We start from the raw sequence: 13,051 nt of genomic DNA on the forward strand, positions 1-13,051 counted from the left end.
AGCTCTCTTGTCCACTTTGAATTCCCACAGATATCAGATATGTATCTGGGAATTTAAGGCTTCAGCCTGGGGGATTGTGATGGGTTGACCTTGGCTGGTCACCAGAAACCCACGCAGCTGCTCTCTCACACCCCATCCTCAGCAAGATGTAGGGAGAAAGTACAATGCAAAACTTGTTAATTGAGATAAGGATAGAAAACTCACTTGCCATGGACCACTGTGAAGAGCCTTGCCCCTTGATGATCTCCCTACAGTTAGGGAGTGTCTATGTTGTAATTTTTTGACTCCACTAAATGAAGTATACAGATCACCACACAATTCTTCTAAAGTAAATTGGTTATTTTTTCTGTACTTAGTTGGTAAACATTAGTAAACTTAAACGTCTTACACTATCCTATGCTATTTTACAATTATAACAAGTCACTCACTGGTCTCTAAGTATTTTCTGCTCCTCTCTGTTCTAACATTGTACCCCCGCTGGCCAGGGAAGCTACATACAAATAGTCCAGTTACATGTACTATAAATTTTCCAAATGCTTATCAGTGTGTTTGCTTTTTATCGTGTCAGTTTAGGGTGGCTTAGCCCATAATCTATCTCCACTGGTTCCCTTGTTGCTCACATGGACAGTATGGACATTTCTATGCTGACTTTTTCTTGATTTTTGCTGAGACATCTTGGTCTTTGATGACTCAGCTAATTGGTGTAGCATGCGCATTATACCCTGGACAGGGAGTAGTAAATGGCTGCAGGCTGCTTGATAATGATTTTTGGGTTCCAATATATCCTTTCTATGTGGCCCGAGATCCTATGCAAGCTCAAACCCACCTCACTGACAAATTTTGAGGTGGATGGCATTGCCTTAGTAAAGTTTTGTGAAGCTTATAGCCACAATAAGAAAACTCTTATGTATGCTTGAAGGTGCATTGACAAAGACAGAATTAGAGATGGTATGCTAGAGAGTTGGTGGGGGACAGCAAGAAAATGGAAGGTATGCTTCCACATGCCAGTGTGGGAAAGATTCCCAGGAACTGCAGGGTAGTCTACAAATCCTTGACAAGAGAAAGTATGGACCTTGAAGGGTGACTTGCTAATGAATGAAAAGTCCTTTGCAAGATGAGTGTGTCTCTTTGAAGATACCTCCACACATCTCAAAGGCAATGTAGATGGGTAGCTGAGGTAATACACAGGAAGGTGTAACTACCTACCCTACAGTGCAGGGCAGGAAGTCATTTAAGTTTCCAAAAGCAAAGCAGAGAACACTTAGCTGACATCAGGTGGATGAATGTGTGAATGTTAAACCTGGGTTAAAAGCGAAACAAAATTAGACTTACATCGAGGAAAGAAGAGCTGATTTGCTTCTTTCAGCTGTCCAGCAGAAGAATAAGCTTCCCCTATGTCATATTAAATTTCTGAGCCTTCTAATTAGACAATACACAGAGAGTCCTCTCTCTAAGGCAACACTCAATCAGAGTGGAAAAGACCCAAGAGACTAATGCTAAGAGATATAAGATGAATGTGTGTAATGCTTTTTAGGAAAGCCAGGTCAGGAAGACAAGATGTTGGAGTTGCCCTTTTTGTGAGACAACAACTGGAATATATGGAGCTCTGCCTTGAGGTGAATGGCAAATGGATCAAGAGCTTATGGGTAAAGACTAAAGGACAGACTAATAAGAGTGACACTGTAGTTATCACAGGCCACCTGAACAGGAGGAAGAAGTACATGAGGCCTTTTACAAGGCCTGAATGCCTTCTTTGCTTTAGTTTTCACTGCAACAATTAGTTCTTGGGAATCCCTAACACTGGAGACCAGGGAGACTGCCTGGAGAAAGGAAGACTTTCCCTTGGTTGAGAAGGATCGGGTTAGAAATCATTTAGGTAAACTTGACATCCACAAGTCCATGGGCCCTGATAGGATTGCACCCACAAGAGCTGAGGGTCCTGGTGGACATCATTGCTAGGCCATTCTTAATCATATTGCTAAAGATCACGGAGAATGGGAGAGGTTCCTGAGGACTGGAAGAAAGCAGATGTCTCACCAGTCTTCAAAAGGACAAGGAGAACCCAGGGAACTACAGGCCAGTCAGCTTCACCTCCATCCCTGGAAAAGTGATGGAACAGCTTATACTGGAGGTCACCTATGTGGAAGCATGTGGAAGACAAAAAGGTGGTTGGTAGTAGTCACATGGATTCACCAAAGAGAAGTCATGCTTAACTAAGCAGATTGCCTTCTATTATGGGAACAATCATCTGGATAGATTAGGGGAGAACAGTGGATGTTGTCTACCTGGACTTCAGCAAGACTTTTAACGTTGTCTCCCATGATATCCTCATAGGCAAGTTCAAGATGTGTGGACTAGGTAACAAGATGTGTGGACAGTGAGGTGGATTGAGAACTGGCTGAATGCTAGGTCCCAGAGGGTTCTGATCAGGGTCACAGAGCCCAGTTGGAGGCCTGTAGCTGTCTGTGTCCCCCAGGGGTCCACACTGGAGCTAGTATTGTTTAAATTAATTCGTCTATGACTTGGATGAAGGGACAGAGTGCCTCCTCGGCAAGTTTCCCTATGATACAAAACTGTGAGGAGTAGCACCCAAAGTGCTGTGCTGCCATTCAGAAGGATCTCGACAGTCTGGAGAGCTGGGCAGGGAGGAACCTCTTGAAATTCAACAAAGGCAAGTGCAGGGTCCTTCACCTGGGGAAGAATGACTCCATGCACCAGTACAGGCAAGGGGTTGACCTGACGAAATGTAGCTCTGCGGAAAAGGACCCAGGTGTCTTGATGAACAACAAGTTAACCATGAGCCAGCAATGTGCCTTTGTGACCAAAAAGACCAGTGCTGTCCTGGGGTGCATTAGGAAGAGTGTGGCCAGCAGGTCCAGAGAGGTGATCCTGTCCCTCTACTCACCTCTAGTGTGGCCACAGCAGGAATGCTGTGTGTTTGATTTGGGGTCCCCCAGTACAAGAAGGTCATAGAGCTACTGGAGAGTGCAGCAGAAGGCCCTGAGGGAACTGGAGCTCCAAGGGACTGGAGCGTCTCTCATATGAGGAAAGGTTTTGGGAGCTGGGCATGTTCAGCCTGGAGAACACTCAGAGGGAAATCTTGTCAGTGTGTATACATGTCTGAAGGGAAGATGTCAAGAGCATGGAGTCCAACTCTTCTTAGTGGTCCCCTGTGATAGGACAAGAGGCAATGGGCACAAAATGAAATACAGAATGCTGTCTGAACATGAGGAAAAACTTCTTTACTGTGAGGGTGACTGAGCACAGGAATAGGTTGTCCAGAGAGGCTGTGGAGTCCCCTGCTCTGGAGATATTCAAAAGTCATCTGGACACAATCCTGGATAATGTGCTACAGGGAACCCTGCTTGAGCAGGGAAGTTGGACTAGATGATCTCCAGAAGTCCCTTGTAAACCTCAACCATTCTGTGATTCTGTGAAAACTGGCAAACAGTGAAAAATATCCAACTTTCTTCTAAGTTCATCAACACTGCTACAAACCTTAAGAGGTTCTGGAAGATTGTCTACTTGGTCAGCTAAATTGGCCTACACACGGTAGAACACAGCAGCCTGTTCCTATGTTACTGGAAAAGTTATATACCAAAATATCACATTTTGGCAGCACAGAAAGTTAGACCTGACTACTGAAGTCTCAGTCCCCCAGGAGCTCTGCAGAGAGGGCACAAGACATCAGGGGTCAACCTGGCACTGCACTGGAACCTTCAGCCCAGTGTTGTGATCTCAAACAAAAAAGGGTGGGGGTGAAATGTGTGCTGTCACGTGGTGACATGTGTGCTGTTGCATGGGAAACACCCTGGTTTAGAAGCAATTTCATCTCTTGGCACAGGGCCAAAAGATGTAAAACCACAGAGACAAAGAAACACTTCAGTAATGGCCTCTGATGCCAAGATTGGTTGGCGCTGAGCCCAAAGATTTCTGCAATGCCAGAAGCACAGTCATAGGCAAGTGCTTTACACCAGGTTGCTGACACAGGGAACAACTTCATGGTAGTATTGAATAACCCAGTGAAGAGCAGTAACTGGAGAGCTGAAACCAGTGTGACTCAACTCAGGTGCGGAGGCAGAAACTGTCATCTTACTGTACTTGGCTTTCAGCTCATCAGGACAAAACAATTCCTGAAGAGGCACTCCCAGAAAGGATCCATCACTGATCAGCTGAGATTTCACAGAAACTTCAAGTACCTGGGAAGTCTTGGGACAAGCAGCATAATCCAGAGAAGGTACACATCCTGCTGGGGGCTGTTCTTTTGGCCCATTTGGAAGGACAGCACTCACTATTTTTTGAAGTAAAAAGGCTGGAAGCCAGTTTTTGTATCTCTTCTGAGTTTCTCTATGTTATATTTGCTACCTTGTGCAGCTGTGTTAAGAGTGAAACTCCTTGACAGCTCATGGGTACAGATTTGGCTTTAAGCATTTCAAGGTTAAAACATGAGAGAAGGCTGCAGTTGAAGGGATTTAAGTATTGCATATCAAGTACAGGAAAATTGCAGGGCGGGAGAAATACAGATGCAAAGGAGGTTAGGTGGAGGAAACAAAGAATTTGCGGAGTACCAAATTTGCTTTCCTTCTTAGCAGTTCTGGTCAGAAAATAGTCCTGGACAAGCACACTGTGGAGGAACAGTATTTGATACCAAGACTTGACTGCAAAGTGGGTGGCTGTAACAGTGAAATAAACTCTGTTGGAGTGAAAATCCATGGAAGAGAGACAACAGCACCCGTGTTTGTTCCCAGGATATGGAAGAGCTGTGTGATGGAAAAGTCATTCGGCATATGATGACAACTTGTGGCACAAATGAGAAAAAGAGCTTCTTACAGCTGTTTGCTGACAATGGTGAGTGGCTGCAGAGCAGCAGAGTGGGTACAAATCTACCCACATTCTGCTGAGGAGCAAAGGAGTTTGCATTTTTTGTTTTGTCTCTGCTATTTGCTGAGGAGGACAGACTGTAGTCTCAGAAAGTTTTTCAGAAACTGTGTGCTAACCTGAGGGCTGTTTCTGACTTTTTCAGCCTGTAGAAATACTCCAGTAACTCATAAGACTAGAATTTTCTGTATGTTTTATTAAAGATTGGGTGAAGTAAGCAGCTGATCAAGTAGGACTAGATGTAGAAGGAACTGCTGTCTTCCAGGTCTCTAGGACTTGTTAAGATAGCTATCTGCAGCACAGTTAAGCAGTGCATGTGTCAGAAAACATCTTTTCAGAAACATCTTGATGCACGTCTTGATGCTAGTAAGGTCTTTAGTTGTGTCCCTTTAATTCAGTGACATCGAAAATGAAATTAGGTACAAGGCTGTCTGGTGAGCAGGTACCATCTAGGAATTGAGAGACAGGCACAAAGCCCCTCTTTGTCACAGACATGGAATGCAATCTTTGTACAAATCACAAAGCTAAAAAGAGATTAAAGCTCCTAAACAGGACATTGGGAGTTTCTTGGTATGAGAAACTGCAGTCCTGAAAACTCCCATTCAACTATCATCCAAACTCTAACTTTCACATTGAAAATTAGTGGATAACCAAATTCTGTTTCAGGGTGTCATCAGACTTATTATCTAATGTACTTGACTCTAGATATATCACAGTCTGTATTTCTTCTCATTATTTCAGAATTTACACAAAGAATTCTGACAGGTTTTGAAAAAGGTGAAAACAGGGAATAGAGCTGGAAAACCTGTTGTTTATACTGCTACAGGTTATCCTCATTTGGGCAGTTTTCTAATGAGTTCATAATCAGACCTGATTCAGACTTTACCCACAGTGAAAAAAAAATCCTGAACTCCCCCAGAAGAATAAACTCCTGCAGACACAAATAGTAGTGCTAATATGGCAACATGGTAATGTATAATTTTTTACTCAAAAACTCAAAATAACTCTTCAGAGGATGGCTCACACTTGTTAATAGTTTACCAGAAATTGGCCACTTCCTGTGAGCTAAGACCACATCAATGGGACTGCAATTTCTGTAAGCAGTGAGATGCTAAGACAATGGTGTGTTCTATAGCTAATTGCTCACTGAGTGAAATGTGAAAAAGAGGAAAAAAAAAAAAAAAAAAGCTGATTTCTTTTCAAGAAGTGTGTTTTTGAACAGCCAAGATGGTAAACACAATGTGTTGCTGTGAAATGCTGTGCTCATATTTATGCTGCTAGAGATGTATGGCAGTACTCCCAGGGGAGCTTTCAGCAGAGGAAAAGTCCTTCAGGTTTGCCATTTGGATCAATATGCTAACTCAATAATGATCTTATACGAGCATGTAATGATTTTATGAGCTGCCTGCTTCAAAACATGATAATTTCCCCTGTGTGGCTGGTCAGACATGTCATTTTATGTGACAGATTTGCTTCTGTTCGTAAAAAAAGCTTTAATGTTTTTCTCTTTGGACACCAAGTCATACAATCAGCAGCAGATGGCATCCTACTGCATGGCTATTCCTGTTGCAATCAAGTGACATGTAATGGTCACCTTCGGCTAGACTGTAAAGAAGCTGCTATGAGATGGGACTTACCACACAGACATCTTTCAGGACTACATTTTCTTTAAAACAAACAGAAAACCTTTGAGTATTCACATGTATACACAGCTACTTATTTACTGCAAAATACGGACTGAATTTCAACTTAATTCAACTTATTTGATACCCGTCATGGCTGGGCTACAAGCTGTGTACCTGGACTGATTTGTGGAAACAGAGTAGAGTAGAACAAGCAGCATATTCCCCTTTCCCCATATTTCTTTTTGAAAGTTAGGCAGAAGGTTTTCTGGCAAAATGAGAAAAGCATACAGGCTAATTTTCATGTTCAGTCATGACATTTTCACATTTTCCCTTTTATCAGGGATTCTGTGTACTGCTTAGCTTCTACCTTAGTAAACAAACAAACAAACAACTCCCAAAGCCCTTGATCCTGCTCAAAAATAAGGAATGCTTACCCTCAAACTCCTCCTGTATTCTTCTAGGAAATCCTTACCTAAACTAGGGAATCTCTAGCACCAAAATTATTTGTGGAAGCTGGAAGATAAGCTACAGAAGCATATCTAGGCTGTTGCAAAAAATGCTACAGCGAAACTTTACACAGCTACCTTCCCCCCTCAGACTGACAAGAAGCATCTTACGTTCACTAAAACAGAGGCGTGGGAGAAGATATCTCAGTTCTTGCTCAGCATTATCCCTATGACTAAAGAGCTGATGCTTTCCAGCTGGAGGGTAACATTTGCAGTGAATGCACATTCTGCGCAGTCTTTACTAAGATTGAAATGGTTTGAAAAAAATAATAAAAAGGATCAATAGATGCCTAAGTGCTGGAATAACAGTACCTTAGGAAAAGGGATAAAGAAGTGAGGCTACAATCTCGTTAAGCAGTATTTTGATCAAAGAACACTTTTTAAAAGACAACTTGAAGAATGAAGCACCATCAGCCAAAGGTAAGGATTGTGTAGTCCAAGCTATGAAGTATACTGAGTAAACTACTGCTACAAAAGAGAAGTTACCATGAGCAGCATTAAGGTAACAAAAAATAAATAAAAAAAAATCAGAAACCTAATGGCATCAACATAGCTAGAAATGCTACTTGTCAGAGCTGATAAGTTAGTGAAAGACAAAAGTTTACGAACTGCAAAGATTAAAGCAGTTGTTTTTAGGAGCAGTAGCTGTTACCAATTTAGGAACATGCCTGAAGTAGTGTAGAACAGCATAGTGTAGGAAGACATGGGAAAGTGTCTATATAACATGAGTTATTTGAAGCACATCCAACAGTCTCACTAAGCAATAGTAGACAAAAAGAAAGGTAAATAAGAATTAACATAAGGGTTAATACTTCATCTCCTAATTCATTAGGTTTTTCTATGAAGATGAAGAAATATTTAGGCTGCAAGTATTCTATTGAGGTAAAAATGCAGAAAAGTATTGCATAAAGCAATTCTACAATTGTAAGGGAAGTGGGAAAGTGTGTTTAAAATAATCAGCAAGCTGAGTCGGTGTTTAGTGGAGTTTCATGCAAAATGTCCTTTTTGTACAGCTCTGTAGCATGAATCTCATCTCAAGAATATCACTGGGTGTTCCTTCTGTCAGAGAAAGAATAACTCTGTAACAGTTAGTATAATTACATTTTAATTAAACACTTAATTTTTTCCTTACATGTTACAAAGATATATTACATTTGTAATATAAGAGTAAAGGCTAGACATTAAAATGAATTGTAAAGACTTATTAAAAAAATATAGATTAAAAGTTACTGCAGCAAAACAAAGTCATTACAGTTACACTTGAGGATTTTTTTTAAAGAAAACCAGCAGTATTGACTGGCACTTACAGACAAAATAAAATACAGTAAGAGTTTTATTCCTCCATACAGTATTCAACCAAGTAGCACTGCAACTAACATAGATTTCATGCATAAGTGCAGAGAGGGTTTTAAACTCTGCATATAGTACTAATTTCAGCTTTCGTACAGCCCCATTTGCAACACATTCCTGCCAAACCCAGAGATTCACGTTTTCTTCTGGGATATCTGGCCCAAGGATAACTGTTTGATCCCACAGGATTTGCAATTCCTTTTCCTCCCCTGTCCTTCTGAGCAGCTTCTTCCACCTGTTGAAGAAGTTCTTTGAAGTCATCTGCCACAGGTTCATATTCATTATAGTCATTTAAACTATACAAGTCCTTCAGTATCTCCCATCCAAGAAATGGGCTGCTTCTCTGCATCTGTTCCAGTTCAGGACCCAAAATTGATTGCAACTTGAAGTTTCCCAGAAGTTTGTTGCTTTCTGCTTGAGAGGAATCTATTTAAAGAAAAGACTTAAAGTTAAGACTTTAGGAATATCACAAAGAGCACACAGTTCTAAAAATCATCAATAAAAAGCCTATTCGGCTGGCAATAAGCAAAGCATTTTTATTTAGGAGAGAAATCAGCTGCAGAGCTTCCGCTCATGATTTACTTATAGATTACTTCTAGGGCAAGCCTTGTTTTGAAGGCTGTCTATTAGACATGGGAAGTATGCTGTGACAACTGTCACTGATGTATCCACATCCTATTACAGCTGCACTGTTACGTATGGAGATGTGTCAGTCATTCTGTAAAGAAAATTGTAAAGTGATGTATCCAGAGACTGCATAAAATTGTGTCATGCAATTCACAAATTAGATTAGACCACTCCTTTCCCATGCACAGTTACAGAAACCAGTACCATAAGAAGAACAAAAGGAGGGAGAAGGACTGAGTATTGGACTCAGCAAGCAAATATTTTGTGTATACTCTTGTAGATGGCATTTTTCTACAGCTATTTCAGCTGATACTTGCCACTCATTTCTCAAGACTTGCAGAATTTACTTAGAAACACACTTGGTCTCACTGACCCCAGACTTCTCAAAAATCCAGCACTACTTCCATTCACCTCACAGTTTCTCTTGTTTTTGCTTCTGCAAGGTGAGTGGCACTGCATACTTCAGCTGATGTGAAGAAAAGCAGCTTTTTTAGCTCTTAAAAAAATCTGAAATAGGTGTTTGCCATGTGGTCTGCATGCTGTTAATTTGGTTTTGTGGTTTTGTTTCGGAACATGAGAACATCAAGTGAACATTAGATTTACTTTAGTATAGCCAATCAACACATACAAGCTAACTTTCAGATAGAATAGCTACCCAGATATGTAAATGCTACTTGTAAATAAATACATAAATAAATAAAATAAAATAAATAAATGTAGCTACTTTACTAGTCAAACAGTTACTACAAATCAGTAGTCATTTGGGGCAGAGAAAGACTTCCAGCTGGACAGTACAGAGCACAGCAGGGTCTCAGTGACTCTTACAAGATGCTCTTAGAAGCTACTGCTCAAGCATAGAAAGAAAAAGTTTCCTGTGAACTTTGGTGGCTGCTCATGAGGTCTTCCCTTTGGAATTATAACAAGTTACATATTATTACTCTATTTGTTACAGAAAAAGGTAAAATAAACCCAAAATACAGGCTCCATTTATAGCATAAGTAAAAGATTACTTCATTAATGGTATGCTGAAGGAAGAAAGAAAGCTCTTTCTTTGCAAGTACTAGCCGTAATTCCATCTTCTTTCCTGCTTAAAAGTGTTATTTCCACTTTTTGAAACATCAGGATAAGTGAGACCCAGTGCCTCGGATTACGTATTAGTATTTTGCAAACAGAAGGAATACCTGCTTACCCTTTCTTAATGTTTTTGCTTTAGTACCTGTGACAGGAAACCCTAGGGGGTATTTCACCCACCAGAAACTTCCCCACCGACCCTAAAGGCGGCAGGGTTTGCGTTTATTCAGATCGCAGCCCGCAGCGCCAAGCGCGGGACCCCCCGCTCCTCACCGCGCCCGTCGCAAACTGAGCAGAAAGAAAAGAAAAATAATAATAATAATAATAAAAAAAAAAAAAAAAGAGAGAGAGATAAAAGTCCCGATCCCGTAACCCCGCAGCCCAGCCCGTAAAGCTCAGGAGCACCGCTCTGCGCCCCCTGACAGAGGGGAAAACCCGACGGGACCCGGCGGGGAGCTCCCCGGCGGCGTCGGGGCGCCCTCCTCTCCTCTCCTCTCCTCTCCCCTCGCCCCCGGGCACTCACCGCCGGCGGGCGCCGGCTCCGCGGCCAGCAGGGAGAGGCGCTTCCAGCGGGACCCGCCGCAGGTGAAGATGACGGCGCGGATGAACTCGCGGCCGCACAGCTTCACCCCGTAGCCGTCGCCGTCGCCCGCCGACAGCAGCGCGCCCCGTGCCGCCGGCTGCCCCGGCGGGGCGCAGCACAGCAGCAGCGCCGCCGCGGCGCACACCACTCGCAGCTTGGCCCCCATGGCGGCCCCCGACGGCCGCACAACCGCCGGCCCCTCGCGGCCTCGAGCCCGACCCTCGCCGCCGCCGCCGCCGCCGCCGCCGCCGCTCCTCGGCCGCCTCCCGCCTTTTTATGGGCTGAGGGCGGCGCTGAGTCACCGCCTCGCCACCGGCCCCGCCGACGAGGCTCGGGCCGGGGCGAGCTCCTACCCCGCCCCGGTCGCCCCCGCCGCTGACGGAAAGCCCCCCGCTTCTGAAATTGGCCTCCGGCTCCGTTCCGTGCTCTGGGCCCTCGGGGAGCGGCGGGGAGGCGTGAAGGAGGGGGCGAGCTCGCCACGTCTGGCTGAAAGTCCTGAACGCTGTGGGTGAAGCAGAGAGTGCAGAGCCACACAATCCCGGCGGCTGGGAAAGCCCTCCAGGATCATCAGGTCCAACCATCCCCCTACCACCAGTGTCACCCACTGAGCCATGTCCCCAAGCACCACGTCCAGCCTTTCCTTGACACCCCAAGGGATGGTGACTCCACCACCTCCCTGGGCAACCCGTCCCAATGTCTGACTAGATACACCTCTGCAAAGATGTTAAAGGAAGTAAAGTAAAACACAGGCAGCTCCTCGGAACTGTTTAAGCACTGGACTCTTGAGGTGGGATTGGAGAGCCCGAATTCCTCCTGAGTTTGTCATTCTCAAGGCGAGGCTCAGACGTGGCCGTGGGCAGCCCAGCTTCAGGGCCACCTCAGCTCTGATAGCAACCTCCCAGGGCTTTGAAGCTCCGGGTCCGTGTGTTCCACAATCAGGCCCCTACAGCCTCTTGCTGATAAGGGTTTCTTGGACTCACCTCGTAGGCTACACTCCCCATGAAAGTAAAGTTTTTATATTTTTTTTCTCCCAGCACAACTGGACAAGAAATAGCTGCCATCCACTTTTCTAAACAGCAATTCTATGGAAAAACAGAGAAAGTTCATCTGTAAAATAAAAGAGTAAGGCAGTGTTCTGTGGATCTTTTTGTGTGAGGGCTATGCTTTCTATTCCTTGAGAACGGTTTGAATATAGAAAAGCCTCAAAACTCAATCTAGAAGGAAAGCACCTGTAAAACATGTCTACAGACTAGCATATAAAGGTGAATGATTCACTTGCACCGGAAGAGAAGACACAGACTCAACGACATTTTCAAGGAGGACTTTTGTGTTTTACATCCACCTGGATTTCTGAAGTATGGAAGCTACAACGTTGTGTATATTTGGACTTTCTTTTTGGTCAAGTCTGAAACATTTTGGACCAGTGTACCTTCAACAGCAGACACAAACTATTATCTAGGCTGTTACTAGGATGCAGTCCTCAGGAGTGGAAGCTGACACTCTGAAATTTCCCAAGGGCTAAAGCTCCATCTGTTTATCTTTTGGTTAAAGTCTTAATTGCTATTCTGTTACATACAAGTTGAAGAGGGGTAATCACAGCATGCATTTTTAAAGAAAACAACAGCTTGATCTTGTTGGTGTAGTAGACTTGTCCTGAATATATACATCACATTAGGTGAACTTACTTATGGACTGCAAGAAGCCTTTAGGCAGGGGAACTGAATTTAGTTAGTGTGGCTGGAGAGCTGTCATCATCTACAAGCGCACTTTCAGGGCAATTAAGGAAAGTATCTCCTGAGTTAGGCAGTGACTGACCACGGTGACTTATTTAATCTGTAAACTAATACAATTTATTTTATACCCTGATGCCCATATCCTATATTGGATTCGGTCTTTAAAAGCAGTAAAATCTAAGATGTGTCTTTCTCAGTTTTTGCCTGGGGAATTTTGAGGCAGGTACTATCACACTGGTTGGTCAACCTAGCCGTAAAGCCTCTGACTCTCCACGTGTTCTAGTTTCAAATTTAACCAGAACATCTGCTATTGTGATACCACATCTAACTCTCCCTTATCAAAGGCAGGGGTTAGGATGGCTATCTTCATTTTTTTTTTTTTTTTTCACAAGAACCTAATTTTTGCAACTGTCTGAAGCATGTACGCTCTGACTGCAGGTGCTAAAAGCAACCACTCCAAAGACTGGAAAACAAAAAGTTCAAAACAAGTTTTCTGACCTCACATGTTTCTCCTTCAAGGCTACTGAATGCAAAAGAATACTGTCTATGTTTTCTGTTGTGCTTGTTGGTAGGTGATAGAGCATGAGTTGTCAAAGAGGCCTCGGAGGGTATGTCTTTTTGAGACATCCATAATTCCTCAGGGGGAGCTCACACTGCAGCACTCTTCATCACTCCTTG

At 43.4% G+C, this 13,051-nt stretch overlaps 1 protein-coding gene across 1 annotated transcript; it reads right to left on the reverse strand.

The window, feature by feature from the left end:
* Positions 1–8,417: 8,417 nt before the first annotated feature.
* LOC311220992 (relaxin-3-like) lies at positions 8,418–10,806 on the reverse strand (the record flags this gene model as incomplete). Its single annotated transcript, XM_084304701.1, has 2 exons — positions 8,418–8,785; positions 10,581–10,806. 2 exons carry the CDS (start codon positions 10,804–10,806, stop codon positions 8,418–8,420), a joined length of 594 nt encoding a protein of 197 aa, XP_084160827.1.
* Positions 10,807–13,051: the final 2,245 nt, after the last annotated feature.

This window comes from Netta rufina, assembly GCF_964035555.1.
Source record: "Netta rufina genome assembly, chromosome: Z".
Classification (NCBI taxonomy): Eukaryota; Metazoa; Chordata; class Aves; order Anseriformes; family Anatidae; genus Netta; species Netta rufina.